The sequence below is a fragment of the Pseudochaenichthys georgianus genome, unplaced genomic scaffold (assembly GCF_902827115.2).
Source record: "Pseudochaenichthys georgianus unplaced genomic scaffold, fPseGeo1.2 scaffold_1669_arrow_ctg1, whole genome shotgun sequence".
Lineage (NCBI taxonomy): Eukaryota > Metazoa > Chordata > Actinopteri > Perciformes > Channichthyidae > Pseudochaenichthys > Pseudochaenichthys georgianus.
This window is the reverse complement of record NW_027262472.1, coordinates 921-17148: the sequence shown is the minus strand read 5'-3', so window position 1 is coordinate 17148 and position 16228 is coordinate 921. Positions and strand designations below refer to the sequence as shown.

The 16228-nt window shown below is 46.1% G+C and overlaps 1 protein-coding gene across 1 annotated transcript; it reads right to left on the bottom strand.

Moving 5' to 3' along the window:
- Positions 1 to 562: 562 nt before the first annotated feature.
- On the bottom strand, positions 563 to 14505 carry rfwd3 (ring finger and WD repeat domain 3; the record flags this gene model as incomplete). The annotated part of the gene is made up of 12 exons (XM_034077501.2): positions 563 to 1559; positions 2070 to 2284; positions 4118 to 4332; positions 4594 to 4770; positions 6730 to 6880; positions 7093 to 7318; positions 10728 to 10842; positions 11667 to 11758; positions 13530 to 13730; positions 13838 to 13882; positions 14110 to 14156; positions 14239 to 14505. Coding segments are annotated over 12 exons (1895 nt in total), but the record flags the coding sequence as incomplete, so codon positions are not given.
- Between the last annotated feature and the right edge of the window lie 1723 nt (positions 14506 to 16228).

The following is a 16228-nucleotide window of genomic DNA, read 5'->3' as shown; positions in this document are numbered from 1 at the left end:
ACACCTGAACATCAGCAGGAGAGAACTCTTTAAAGTAGAGACACTACATACTGATATACACCTGAACATCAGCAGGAGAGGACTCTTTAAAGTAGAGACACTACATACTGATATACACCTGAACATCAGCAGGAGAGGACTCTTTAAAGTAGAGACACTACACACTGATATACACCTGAACATCAGCAGGAGAGGACTCTTTAAAGTAGAGACACTACATACTGATATACACCTGAACATCAGCAGGAGAGGACTCTTTAAAGTAGAGACACTACATACTGATATACACCTGAACATCAGCAGGAGAGGACTCTTTAAAGTAGAGACACTACATACTGATATACACCTGAACATCAGCAGGAGAGGACTCTTTAAAGTAGAGACACTACATACTGATATTAACCTGCCTCTTTTAGCTTTGAGGGTGTATTTGACTATTTCTAATAATAATCTTTAATATAAATTAATTCTCAAAGTAAATCAAGAGTAAAACGATTATGAAAATGCTGAAAACGAACCGCTCACGTATTCACAGCAACAACAAACAAACCACTCTGAAGAATTTAGTTAAAAATAACATACATTTTATTAACTTTGAAGTCGTACACAAACAGTTTGTATCAAATATACATATATACAACTTCCTTTAGTAACAAAACGAGGAGAAATGTACACGCGCTTCGAGTCCTTTTGGCACCTGACGTTCAGAGGAGTTTAACAACGTGGAAACGCAGGAAAGTGGCAAAAAAACACGTGGAGAGTATTTGGGGAAATCGTCCTTCGGCGTCCTGAAGTCTGACCGCCAGCTGCAATTATTAGTCGATCAACAGGAAAGAAATTAAAAAAATCTAAAAATCTTTTAATAGTCGCTCACAATTTAAAGTAAGACACGCAAACATGTCAGAAAAGGCGTTTTCAGCCCATCAAATACGGATTTCCTGCTTTTCTTCAGGTTAAAGCGACCGTTTTTACACCATTTAAAAACAATGTATTAACTTTTGACGCACTAAATCTAAAAAGATAATCTTCTTCATCTCTAAGTGACGTCACGTTGATGTTTTTCATTCAAACAGATCATTTTCTTAACTGGTGGGTTCAGGGACCATCGGAAATCACAAACCTCAGTTATACAAGCAGCTACATGTGTCGTTAAATCCAGGAGAAATAGATTTAGGGCAAATGTTTTTAGATTATTCACAACAGAGCGATGATTTGGAAATGATCCGTAGTCATGGAGACGTACAGCTGAGGGTAAACCAGTGGTGATATTTTATTTCTCAAAAAGCTAAAAAAAAAAATTCCTTCAGGTCGATCGCTCCTCGGATTGTTCTGCTCGTCTTTGCAGATAAAAGTTTATTTCAGATTTCTCCACACACACACATTGCGTCCTCTGTGTGTGTGTGTGTGTCTCCTCTTCACTCCCACCTGTAGAGCTTCAGCATCTTCTCGGTGAGCGACGCCAGGAAGTGCTCGCCGTTCACAGAAAACGGAGAAATGTCCAAAACCGGGAGATCTGCCGGAAGCTTCTGAAGCAAAGACCCACTGCTGGCATCCCACACCTGAGGAGGAGGAGGAGGAGGAGGAGGAGGAGGAGGAGGAGGAGGAGGAGGAGGAGGAGGAAGTTAAGTCAACAATTTGTGGCTCTTTCAAAAAAGAAAATATACGCCTAAATCAAATAAATTATAACAAATGTATTTTGAGATTTAGGCTCTTTAAATTAAACCAATAAACGTATATATATATATATATCAAAATAAAACAGCAAACACTTAAATTATACAAGTTTGGTCTCTAAAAATAACTAAATAAAATAATTTAAACTAAAAGAAAAGTTTTAAGGTAACTTTGGGCAAAGATATAAAGATTAATAAATATAGGAACACACACACACACACACACACACACACACACACACACACACACACACACACACACACACACACACACACACACACACACACACACACACACACACACACACACACACACACACACACACACACACACACACACACACACACACACACACACACACACACACACACACACACACACACACACACACACACCATGGTGGAGTTGGAGGCCTCGTCCCCGGCGCAGACCAGCCCCCCCGCTCCTCCGGGGCTCCTGAACACAGCGTTCTTGGTGAGCAGTTTGCCGGAGGGGCCGGCGCTGAAGCTCTGCAGCGGAGCGACGGAGACCTGCGGCAGCGCGGAGGAGTCCTGCTGGGGGGTGCGCGTCAGAGACATGAGCACGCAGCGCAGAGAGGGGTTGGAGCGGCCTGCGAACACAAGTCAAGTGAGAAAATACGTCCCAAAGATATGAGACATTTTTGCTGCAATTATTATTATACCCCAAAATATAGGCAAAATAAAAAAGGCAGCATTTTCAGGTTTTCAGAAAAAAAGTAGAGCCGGGACTCGATTAAAAAAATGTATCTAATTAATTAGAGGCTTTGTAATTAATTAATCGAAATTAATCGCATTTTTAAAAATCGCATTTTTAAAAATCGCATTTTTAAAAATCGCATTTTTAAGCACAGGGCCATCTAAGCTAAGTTACAGATGGCCCTGAGCCCAATAGAGATTGCCCTGAAAAATGCATGCGGACGAAATGGCACGAAGGCTTTGGGGGGCCTCCGTCCCCCTAGACATTTAGATGTGTGCAGGTCTTAGATGCTGTCTGGTGCATTCTCTAGACTGAATTATAAGATGAACCACCACAATATTATATTGTACAATTTCAATTTTATTCTTCATTTCACTTGTTTGTTTGTTCTTGTTTTTGTTTGCTCGCTTCCTGCATAGCTTTAAGAAACACTTAAGTTGTTGGTCAAAACACTTTCCATCTGATGAAGGCAGATGCCTTCCCAGATGGAAAAAAGTAGAAAACATTACATTCAGTTATAACTGCCAAAACAAACATTATTTACACTATTATGGCCCCTGTTAAAGATGTTTGTAATGTTAACTATTGTAAGTTGGTCGAACGAATGCCTCCTCGTGCGGAAGCTGACCGAGCAGACCCGAGCAGCAGTCGAGAGGAGCCGAGCGCATCCGCGAAGCACACGTCAGAGTTCCTGTTAGCCGGCAAATCTAAATATCTTCGGTCAAAATGATTTCCCTTTAGAGCAATACCGCTTCAGTTGCGCCACTTATGTGACAGACAAGAAGAGTATGTGACAGACAAGAAGAGTGTGTGACAGACAAGAAGAGTCAACTCTAATGTCTAACACGTGGAGAGAGAGATGTCCTGGATGGGTTGATTGTGCGTTGATCTGTTGGTAATGCCTCGGGGTTCCGGTGGGCATGTAAACTAATGCATAATGCTGCGCTATACTTTGTGGCCTCATCCAGTTGCTTAGCGACGCTTATTGTGTAGGTGTCTTTTAATAAGCAGGTAGTCTATCATTAGCTAGAACTAGCTGCATCTGATCGATATGGACATAAACGCGAGTGAAGTCTGATCTGACGGGAGAGAGAGATCAGCTGCTGCTGACGAGTCGAGACTCGACACGCAGCTCTGCATGATCACCTGCAGCGCTGAGCGGACAAAACACACACTTCAGGTTAGAATATCACACGTAGCTATTTTAATGACCTCTCAAACTACCGTAACTAGCTATAGATGTGTTTAGTTTTACTGTCGGGTCACTCATCACTGGATCCGCGAGCTGCATGATACTGGCATAATAGATTGCCCGATCGGGCCACCAGCAGGTGAGGCGTCAATGCCCGAGCTAAACACTAGATGGCCCCGGGCCATCAGCTTGTCCGTTCATGTTTGACTATTGTTCACCGTGGTTTGTTGTTGTTTGAAGTCCCATGCTGAAGTCATGAACGTTAGTTGGTGCTCCAGTTTAATCGGTACGCCTGAAACTCATCCAGTGAGAAACGTTCCGCTGTGCAAAAATAAGTGCGATTAAAGTGCAATTTTTTTTTTAAAAAAAGTCATAATTTTGAGGTTTTCAGAAAAAAGTCATAATTTTGAGGTTTTCAGAAAAAAGTCAGAATTTAGAAATGTTCCCGAAAAAAGTCTTCGGTTCTGTAAATATTAATATTCAGTAAAAGTTGCAGAATTGAGAGTTTTCCAGAAAAGGAACATTTGGTCTCACCCGGCCTGTAGGTGACGAGGCAGTGGCGGCTCTCCGTCTCCACCTGGATGTCGGTGCAGCCGGCCGTCTCCAGGGGCAACAGGTGAGGTCTGTAGGTCGTCTCGTTCACCTGCTCCCAAAAGCACCCGCCCTCCAGAGAGCCGGCGATCAAACCGCCGCACGGGAACGAGCTGGAGGCCGCCCGCGGGACGTAGCACAGAGACGCCACCGGACACCTGGACACAATCAGTACCGTCTTAGTGGCTTCAAAGGTCTCCGATTTCACGTACATTCCATCTCAATTTTACACATTGGGGTACATTCCAAGACTTTCCCAAATAATTCATACACACATTTCACATATTTTTGGGACATGTTCCATAAATCCTTCATTTACTTTTTTTTTATTTTATTAAGTCCATCTCTAATACCTTACATGAGTCTCTCAGAGAAACAGCCCTGGCCCTAGCATCACAACAGTGTGTGTGTGTGTGTACCTGGAGCGTAGCGGCTGCAGCTCCTGCACGTGTGTGCTGGTGTCTCTGGTGTCGTAGACGAGCACGGAGCCGTTGCTCAGCCCGGCGTAAACGTAGTTACTGTTGTCCAAACACCAGCAGCAGCTCCACACGGGCTTACCGGCATTATAGGTCTGGACCACCGTGTTGGTCAGCAGACTGACACACACACACACACACACACACACACACACACACACACACACACACACACACACACACACACACACACACACACACACACACACACACACACACACACACACACACACACACACACACACACACACACACACACACACACACACACACACACACACACACACACACACACACACACACACACACACACACACACACACACACACACACACACACACACACACACACACACACACAGACAGACAGAACAGGTCAAGACATAACGTAGGTCACTGAATACCCCAATGGTGAATTTAGAAACAGAGGTTGCTAACAAGTGTCTAAATGAAGCGACTAAACGTCAACACGTCCAACATTAGCCTCCTTTAGCTTAGCGGTGGTGACGTGAAGTCATGTGACCGTGCTGTAGTTCCTTTATAGCCCAACATTAGCCACCTTTAGCTTAGCGGTGGTGACGTGAAGTCATGTGACCGTGCTGTAGTTCCTTTATAGCCCAACATTAGCCACCTTTAGCTTAGCGGTGGTGACGTGAAGTCATGTGACCGTGCTGTAGTTCCTTTATAGCCCAGCATTAGCCGCCTTTAGCTTAGCGGTGGTGACGTGAAGTCATGTGACCGTGCTGTAGTTCCTTTATAGCCCAACATTAGCCGCCTTTAGCTTAGCGGTGGTGACGTGAAGTCATGTGACCGTGCTGTAGTTCCTTTATAGCCTAACATTAGCCGCCTTTAGCTTAGCGGTGGTGACGTGAAGTCATGTGACCGCGCTGTAGTTCCTTTATAGCCCAACATTAGCCGCCTTTAGCTTAGCGGTGGTGACGTGAAGTCATGTGACCGTGCTGTAGTTCCTTCATAGACCAACATTAGCCACCTTTAGCTTAGCGGTGGTGACGGGAAGTCATGTGACCGTGCTGTAGTTCCTTTATAGCCCAACATTAGCCGCCTTTAGCTTAGCGGTGGTGACGTGAAGTCATGTGACCGCGCTGTAGTTCCTTTATAGCCCAACATTAGCCACCTTTAGCTTAGCGGTGGTGACGTGAAGTCATGTGACCGTGCTGTAGTTCCTTTATAGCCCAACATTAGCCGCCTTTAGCTTAGCGGTGGTGACGTGAAGTCATGTGACCGCGCTGTAGTTCCTTTATAGCCCAACATTAGCCGCCTTTAGCTTAGCGGTGGTGACGTGAAGTCATGTGACCGTGCTGTAGTTCCTTTATAGCCCAACATTAGCCTCCTTTAGCTTAGCGGTGGTGACGTGAAGTCATGTGACCGTGCTGTAGTTCCTTCATAGCCCAACATTAGCCGCCTTTAGCTTAGCGGTGGTGACGTGAAGTCATGTGACCGTGCTGTAGTTCCTTCATAGACCAACATTAGCCACCTTTAGCTTAGCGGTGGTGACGGGAAGTCATGTGACCGTGCTGTAGTTCCTTTATAGCCCATCATTAGCCGCCTTTAGCTTAGCGGTGGTGACGTGAAGTCATGTGACCGTGCTGTAGTTCCTTTATAGCCCAACATTAGCCGCCTTTAGCTTAGCGGTGGTGACGTGAAGTCATGTGACCGTGCTGTAGTTCCTTTATAGCCCAACATTAGCCGCCTTTAGCTTAGCGGTGGAGACGTGAAGTCATGTGACCGTGCTGTAGTTCCTATATAGCCCAACATTAGCCACCTTTAGCTTAGCCGTGGTGACGTGAAGTCATGTGACCGTGCTGGAGTTCCTTTATAGCCCAACATTAGCCGCCTTTAGCTTAGCGGTGGTGACGTGAAGTCATGTGACCGTGCTGGAGTTCCTTTATAGCCCAACATTAGCCGCCTTTAGCTTAGCGGTGGTGACGTGAAGTCATGTGACCGTGCTGTAGTTCCTTTATAGCCCAACATTAGCCACCTTTAGCTTAGCGGTGGTGACGTGAAGTCATGTGACCGTGCTGTAGTTCCTTTATAGCCCAACATTAGCTTGAGTGTGTACCTGGTCAGTTTGATGGTGTTGTCCAGAGCCGCAGAAAGCAGCAAGCTGTCGTTCTGTCTGTTGAAGGACAGACCTCGGATCTGTTTGCTGTGGATGGGAACGTACTGACTGGCCTTCATGTTCACCACGCTCACCTTCTTCACCCCACAGCCTGAGGAAGAGGAGACAGGTGAGAGGAGGAAAAAGCCTCATGTCACTGATTAACAAGTAGGAAAAACAATGCATCGACTCATACAAAAATATGCTTTTCCTGGAGCTCAAAGCGCTTTAGAAGTACAGGAGAACCATCGGGCCTCTTTAAGCTTCCAATTAACCTTTCGGCTGTTTTGTTGTGGTTTCAAAGCAGGAAGTGGGTTCCCTCACCTGGCACCAGAGTGGAGTGGGGGGAGGGCTGCGAGGCCAGCAGGCAGCTCAGAGGCTCGCAGTACGACAGAACTCTGGATCCTCCGGCAATAGACACCAGAATCGCTTTGGAGAAAACATACTGCGCCGACCTGGAGCTCTGAGAGAGGCCGAGGAGGAGCGAGGAGGAGGAAGAGGAGGAGGAAGAGTAAACTGGGACTCGACCAGCCATCATAGCCCTGAGTTCCTGCACAGACAGAGAGGACAGGTTGGAAGGGTTATAAACAGTTGTAGTGAACTGTCAACGGGGGGACAAAACTTTTCTTTCAAAACAAAGCTGGCATCTGGGGGGGCAGCTCAAGCACCGCCACCCCTCGCCTCCACGATCGAGCGGCTTCTCCGATTTTGTTGTCAATGTTTTAACTGAACTTTGTTACCGTTCACGTACAAGTAAACATTACGTTTGAATGAGCTGGTGTTATTTTGTTCAAACCGCACGTTGGCCATTTCAGCACCACGCGCTGTCCACCTGCTTAGTGACCCACTGTCAGCGTCAGTGAGCGTCACTCACTCTCAACATGGACAAAGCCCAATAAGCATTCTTCAGGTGTAGGTAGATTCTCTATTGGGACAGTATCGCCTATTTGTGCGACAGTCGGTCGGATATTGTAAAAAAAAAAAAAAAATCTCAAAATAATCTTTTATTTTTATTCTCACAATAGTTTTTCGGGCCAAATATTATTGCTGGCGGACCACCAATGGCCCCTTTGCTGGCGGACCACCAACGGCCCCTTTGCTGGCGGACCACCAATGGCCCCTTTGCTGGCGGACCACCAACGGCCCCTTTGCTGGCGGACCACCAATGGCCCCTTTGCTGGCGGACCACCAACGGCCCCTTTGCTGGCGGACCACCAACGGCCCCTTTGCTGGCGGACCACCAACGGCCCCTTTGCTGGCGGACCACCAACGGCCCCTTTGCTGGCGGACCACCAACGGCCCCTTTGCTGGCGGACCACCAACGGCCCCTTTGCTGGCGGACCACCAACGGCCCCTTTGCTGGCGGACCACCAACGGCCCCTTTGCTGGCGGACCACCAACGGCCCCTTTGCTGGCGGACCACCAACGGCCCCTTTGCTGGCGGACCACCAACGGCCCCTTTGCTGGCGGACCACCAACGGCCCCTTTGCTGGCGGACCACCAACGGCCCCTTTGCTGGCGGACCACCAACGGCCCCTTTGCTGGCGGACCACCAACGGCCCCTTTGCTGGCGGACCACCAACGGCCCCTTTGCTGGCGGACCACCAACGGCCCCTTTGCTGGCGGACCACCAACGGCCCCTTTGCTGGCGGACCACCAACGGCCCCTTTGCTGGCGAACCACCAACGGCCCCTTTGCTGGCGGACCACCAACGGCCCCTTTGCTGGCGGACCACCAACGGCCCCTTTGCTGGCGGACCACCAACGGCCCCTTTGCTGGCGGACCACCAACGGCCCCTTTGCTGGCGGACCACCAACGGCCCCTTTGCTGGCGGACCACCAACGGCCCCTTTGCTGGCGGACCACCAACGGCCCCTTTGCTGGCGGACCACCAACGGCCCCTTTGCTGGCGGACCACCAACGGCCCCTTTGCTGGCGGACCACCAACGGCCCCTTTGCTGGCGGACCACCAACGGCCCCTTTGCTGGCGGACCACCAACGGCCCCTTTGCTGGCGAACCACCAACGGCCCCTTTGCTGGCGGACCACCAACGGCCCCTTTGCTGGCGGACCACCAACGGCCCCTTTGCTGGCGGACCACCAACGGCCCCTTTGCTGGCGGACCACCAACGGCCCCTTTGCTGGCGGACCACCAACGGCCCCTTTGCTGGCGGACCACCAACGGCCCCTTTGCTGGCGGACCACCAACGGCCCCTTTGCTGGCGGACCACCAACGGCCCCTTTGCTGGCGGACCACCAACGGCCCCTTTGCTGGCGGACCACCAATGGCCCCTTTGCTGGCAGACCACCAACGGCCACCTTTGCTGGCGGCATAGTCATTACAACAGACACCTCTGGCCCGGGCCGGTGGGGGGGCCGACCCATGTTGTCAGGGTTTTAGTGTTTAATTGAACTAGTCATATCTTAAACTGCACTGTAACTTTTATCCATGTATTTTTTCTTTTAATGTTTATTTTATTAGCTTTTCTTTTTAATGACTGATTTTAAATGCCACTTTCTTAATGTCTTCCATTTTCTGTAAAAGTGCTATATAAATAAACGTGCCTTGCCTAAGGGTTTGACAAAAGGTTGCTTCGCTCTCTGGGGGCTGAGCCCGTCATGTTTGCCTCGCCTGGGCGGTTTCTGTAGAAATGCTATTAAAACATGAACCCATGTTTCCATGTTTGTTTTCAGAACAAGCTAAGCTATCAGCATGTGGAGAACACGGGGAGGACACATGGACGTACAAGTAGTTATGAGACATTAAGTAAAACATTAAGCACCAGCTCAATATCTTTCATGTTAACTTCAGAGATTTGAACAAAACATGTCTTTTTAAAAGCAGAAAAATATATATATATTCAACTGTTCAAATGATCAGTGAGTCGCACGGGAGAGAAGGTGTGTATGTGAAAAAAATACAATTCCCCCAAAAATAGGGATAAATAGCTAAATATAATAATTAAAAGCGTCTTGAAGTATTTAAAAAAGATATAAAATCATTTAGACTGAATCGTATATAATCTTTAGTTTGAAAAATATTATTTGTATAATTATTTCATGGAAATGTTGACGACAAAGAATTCAATTATTATTATTTTTTATTAAAAGCTGTAAAATAACATAAATAAAATGAAGTCCCTAAAAACAATACGATAGGAACAAATATTTTAACATTAAAATTCAAACAATCATATATGAATATAATATCATTTATGTTTTGTTCTAAGCCCCTATGTAGACACGCCCCTATGAAGACACGCCCCATCTGAAGACACGCCCTGTGAAAAGACACGCCCATCTGAAGACACGCCCCTATGAAGACACGCCCTATGTGGACACGCCCCTATGAAGACACGACCTGTGTAGACACGCCCCTATGAAGACATGCCCCTCTGAAGACACGCCCCTCTGAAGACACGCCCCCATGAAGACACGCCCCTATGAAGACACGCCCCTATGTAGACACGCCCCTCCGAAGACACGCCCCTCTGAAGACACGCCCCTATGCAGACACGCCCCCTATGAAGACACGCCCCTCTGAAGACCCCTCTCAACCAGTCCAATATTTCAGGTAAATTCACACATAACAGTATACAGGTGTTTTTAAATGCAGAAAGAAATATATACATTAAACGGCTCAAATGATCAGTGAGTCGCACGAGAGAGAAGGCGTGTATGCGATCTATATAGTTAATGAAAAATAGTTTAAAAAAAATCTACAATCCCCAAAAGTCTGTTCCAGGTTTTCTTAGTTCACTTTGCATCCATCCGTTAAAACAGGAAGTGACGAGGGGTAAAGCGCAGGACATTTAAATAGTGAGAAACCTGCCAGTTATTCAGTAATCAGTTATGTATTTGATATAAATCCAATATGAAAGGAATAAATCGCTTCTCACGGTATTAAAAAGTAGATACTGAATGATGGATGACTGATGGTAGATTGAAAATGAACCGGTACCTGCAGCTCTTGTTGGGCTTGTCCGTATTTGTTGGTCACGACCTGCAGCTTCAGTTTGTACTGCGCTGACTCCAGTTCAGCCTTCCTCCTCAGACCCTGCTCCTGCTCCAGAGACCTGCGCGCACACACACACACACACACACACACACACACACACACACACATACACAGTTATAAGATCCGGGTATATGCCACTTGGAGTTCTAACCGGTTACCATGGCGACACACTTCACCTCACACTGACTATACACAGTATTGATTGTCCTTCCTCCTTATCTTCCAACCATTTGGACGCAGACTTGCATTTCCCCATAACGATGTTGCCTAGCAACCGGCGTAAACGGACCGTCGCGCGCTATCAAGCAGTGAGCGTGCGAAACTGCACAGACTCACACGACACACCTACGCCACGACTACACTCAGGCAGACGGCAGAACACGACCTCTGGACCCTTTATACACTTACTGAAGACAAGATACAAAGTGTAACCCTTGGAAACGCCCTTTAACACTCGTTAAGACCCCGCGGACCCCCTGGAGAGAGGAAGTGCTTTACTGATCACAAGTTGTGTCGCAGCGCCGTCAGAACACATGGCTTCGCTCAATAAGATTAAAAGACAAGAAATAAACGTTTAAAAAAGGAGAAGACATGTTGAATTAGAAATGGACAGAGACAGAACATAAGCAGGATATTAAATATACACGCGTGTGAGGAACGGAACATTACATATCAGATTGGATGTGTCGAGTTATTAGAACCTGTTTATTCTATACTCTTAAAAGTCACTTCCTGTATTGCCGTGATAAAATGGACATGCGCAATAGACGTGTCACGGTGTGTGTGTGTGTGTGTGTGTGTTCCTACGCCATGTGGTAACCTCTGCTCACGGTATCCCTACCCTAAGATGGCGACGTCAGTTTAAGCGAAGACTCCACTCACTTCTTTAAGATCTCCTGCTCAGAGTTGTCCAGCGCTCTCAGTTTGGGCGCGTACAGCAGAACGATGTCCGACCGCTTCGCCTTCTTGTTGCACTACGGACAAACGACAGATCATCATCATCATCATCACAAGTCACCTGTTATTATTATTATTACTACTACGTCACATCACAAGTCATTTGTTAGACGCTTTTATCCAAAGCAACATACTCAAAAAAAAGAAGTTTTAACAACATGTTTATTTATTGACTTTTCATTCCTGTATAATCATTTTGCGCAAAGATGGCACTGTTTGTCAGAGCACTTCATCCTTCTGGGATTTCATGAAGAACAGCTCCAACACCTGTGTGTATGGGAACACCTCTGGTGCTGGTCCATTAACTGCCAGTGTTTCCCACACATCTGAAATAGCGGTAGTGGTGGGGGGTGGGGCTTGTTAGCATCCCTTCACGCGATGGCAGAGCGAACAGGTACAGGCAGGGCCCATAATGATAGCCCTATAGTTTAAATCTACTACCCACACATGAACATATGGAAATGGGTTACTATTTAAACAAATACATGTATTTAAAAATGTATTTAGGAACCTATCCATGTGATTTTTAGTGGGGGTCGACCTCAAATCCTCTATGGGGTCCAGGGGCATGCCCCCCCGGTAAGATTTTATTTTTTATGTTGGAGTTAAATGCATCAATCTGGTGCATTTTGAGAGGAAAATATAGAGACTAGATCTATGGAAACACCTATATTAAACAGAACTGTATACATTTCAATAATCATAACATCATGGCCATAACCAATAACATACCATTTCCAATATGAAAAAAACACTGAAACTTGTTTATTAATTTATTTTTGGTTCATTTATAGTTGAGTGTGTCTGTGCTCCTGAATCAGCCTCTCCTGTCTCCCTCCTCTCCCTCCTCTCCCCCTGCAAAGACTAGTTTTCTCTCAACAAGTTTTAAAAGTGTATCTTACCTTTTTTCACCTTAATATGTGTTTACATAACTGGTGACCAGAAGGAGGCGAGATCAGTGCAAGGGAGCGAGGGATCATTGTCCACAAGTTAATCGATCGCAGATGGCGTCGTGGTCACGGACGAATATAAAAAAAAACAAAAAAACCTAAATGGGTCGTGAAATATACCTGGGCGACCGTTAAGATACCTGGGCGCCCGCCCAGGTATCTTAACGGTCGCCCAGGTATAGTCTATGTGTGGGAAACCCTGACATCAGCTACAGTGTAGATATATCAATTAAAAACTGAAGTCCCAGGCTCCTCAAACAGAGCAACATGAATGAAAAGGATTATTATATATATAGATAGATATATTTTCTAAGCATGCTTCTTAGTTAACGTTCAGCTGAGGGACGAACAACGTAAACAATGTCTTTGTTTTGTTTACTGCCGAATTCGATTCCATTCTATTTCCATGTAAAACGACTATTTGTTATTATTTTCAATATGTTTTAATGTTATTACAGTTTTCTTATCTTTCTCTATCTGTGTTCTTAATGTTTGTCTCGCTTTTATGTCTGCACCACGACATCAAGTCTAATTCCTCGTACGCGTCGACCCGCCTGGTGATAAACCTGATTTACTAAGTCATCACATTGACTGGTGAATAGACTCTCCTCGCACTATTTCTATTCCATCTGTAATCACTTCTGTATCATATCTCCACTGTAGCTCTGAACGCATGGCGATAACAGCCCTGAGCCCTCTCTCCCCCCCCTCTCTCTCTCTCCCTCCCCCCCCCTCCCTCCCCCCTCTCTCTCTCCCCCCCCTCTCTCTCTCTCTCTCTCTCTCTCCCCCCCTCTCTCTCTCCCTCTCTCTCTCCCCCCCCTCCCTCTCTCTCTCTCACCTGTGGACATTTGGCGGCGGACCCCTGAGCTTTGAGCCAGCGTGTGATGCAGGTGAACCCGAACAGGTGCCCGCAGCGCAGGGCGGAGAGTCGGTGCTCGCCTGCCGTCGTCCACGGCTCGAAGCAGATGGAGCAGACGTCGCCTTCGCCTTCGTCTCCCGGAGAAGACGAGGGGGCGGGAGCCGGGGGAGCGAGGAGCGGCTGGAGGAGGAGGAGACGAGAGAGTCAGCTTCACTGATAAGGTTGAGTGCATGTGTTCATCGTGTCGTGCACGGTCCCCATCGATCAGCTGTCACAACAAACCGTACATCCTTCAGTTTCCAGCTGCTGGCCAGACGATAACAGAAACCTTTCTAAATCACATCAACAGCATCAGTCATAAAGACAGGATGGAAGACGAGTAGATAGGAGTAGAGGAGGAGAAAGGATACAAGAGAACGACAAAGTGCACACACACATTAGTACGTATGTCACACAACATGCAAAAAAACGGAATATTATACGATATACTTGTCTCTGAATCATCATATTACTAAGATACTGCCATGCTGTTGTATCTATCGTGTGAAGCCGTTCTGACCTGTGAGCTTTGAGGCGTCCTCTCAGCGCCTGCAGCCGAACTGGAATCTGAACACAGACGGGGAGAGAGGGGAATCAGACGGGACGCTTCGACTCAGACTCGTGAATGAAAACAAACCGCGAGACTCACGGCTGGGAGCGGCTTCCGGGGGCTGTGTGTGCCGGGCGTTAAGACGAGGGCTAGCAGGCACCGCCGGGGGGTCGACGGGCTCCAGAGCAGCTCCCTCCTCCCCCCCCCACTCCACCTCCTCCTCCTCCTCCTCAGACTCGCTGATCTCCGTGGTGCTGCCGGAGCCCGGCTCAGCCGCCGAGGCAGCTGGAGCTCGCAGCAGGAAGTCTGGGAATCCTCTAGAGGGCGCTGCAGTCTGGCTGGGGTAATGCACCCTGAGACCCCTGCCTAACACACACACACACACACACACACACACACACACACACACACACACACACACACACACACACACACACACACACACACACACACACACACACACACACTTAACTCTTTCTGACAGAATACCAGAGGTGGGAAGTAGTGGAGTACAAATACTTCATTGCTGTACTTAAGTACATTTTTCGGGTATCAGTACTTTACTCCACTACTTATTTTTCTGACGACTTTTTACTTTGACTTCTTACATTTTGAACTCAAATACCTGTACTTTCTACTTCTCTCATGTTGAACTCAAATACCTGTACTTTCTACTTCTCTCATGTTGAACTCAAATACCTGTACTTTCTACTTCTCTCATGTTGAACTCAAATACCTGTACTTTCTACTTCTTACATGTTGAACTCAAATACCTGTACTTTCTACTTCTTACAAGTTGAACCCAAATACCTGTACTTTCTACTTCTTACATGTTGAACTCAAATACCTGTTCTTTCTACTTCTCTCATGTTGAACTCAAATACCTGTACTTTCTACTTCTTACATGTTGAACCCAAATACCTGTACTTTCTACTTCTCACATGTTGAACTCAAATACCTGTACTTTCTACTTCTTACATGTTGAACCCAAATACCTGTACTTTCTACTTCTCTCATGTTGAACTCAAATACCTGTACTTTCTACTTCTTACATGTTGAACCCAAATACCTGTACTTTCTACTTCTTACATGTTGAACTCAAATACCTGTTCTTTCTACTTCTCTCATGTTGAACTCAAATACCTGTACTTTCTACTTCTCTACATGTTGAACTCAAATACCTGTACTTTCTACTTCTCTCATGTTGAACTCAAATACCTGTACTTTCTACTTCTCACATGTTGAACACAAATACCTGTACTTTCTACTTCTTACATGTTGAACCCAAATACCTGTACTTTCTACTTCTCACATGTTGAACTCAAATACCTGTACTTTCTACTTCTTACAATGTTGAACCCAAATACCTGTACTTTCTACTTCCTACATGTTGAACTCAAATACCTGTACTTTCTACTTCTTACATGTTGAACCCAAATACCTGTACTTTCTACTTCTTACATGTTGAACTCAAATACCTGTACTTTCTACTTCTCACATGTTGAACCCAAATACCTGTACTTTCTACTTCTCACATGTTGAACCCAAATACCTGTACTTTCTACTTCTTACATGTTGAACTCAAATACCTGTACTTTCTACTTCTCTCATGTTGAACTCAAATACCTGTACTTTCTACTTCTTACATGTTGAACATCAAATACCTGTACTTTCTACTTCTCTCATGTTGAACTCAAATACCTGTACTTTCTACTTCTTACATGTTGAACTCAAATACCTGTACTTTCTACTTCTTACATGTTGAACTCAAATACCTGTACTTTCTACTTCTTACATGTTGAACTCAAATACCTGTACTTTCTACTTCTCTCATGTTGAACTCAAATACCTGTACTTTCTACTTCTTACATGTTGAACTGAAATACCTGTACTTTCTACTTCTTACATGTTGAACTCAAATACCTGTACTTTCTACTTCTCTCATGTTGAACTCAAATACCTGTACTTTCTACTTCTCATCATGTTGAACTCAAATACCTGTACTTTCTACTTCTCTCATGTTGAACTCAAATACCTGTACTTTCTACTTCTCACATGTTGAACTCAAATACCTGTACTTTCTACTTCT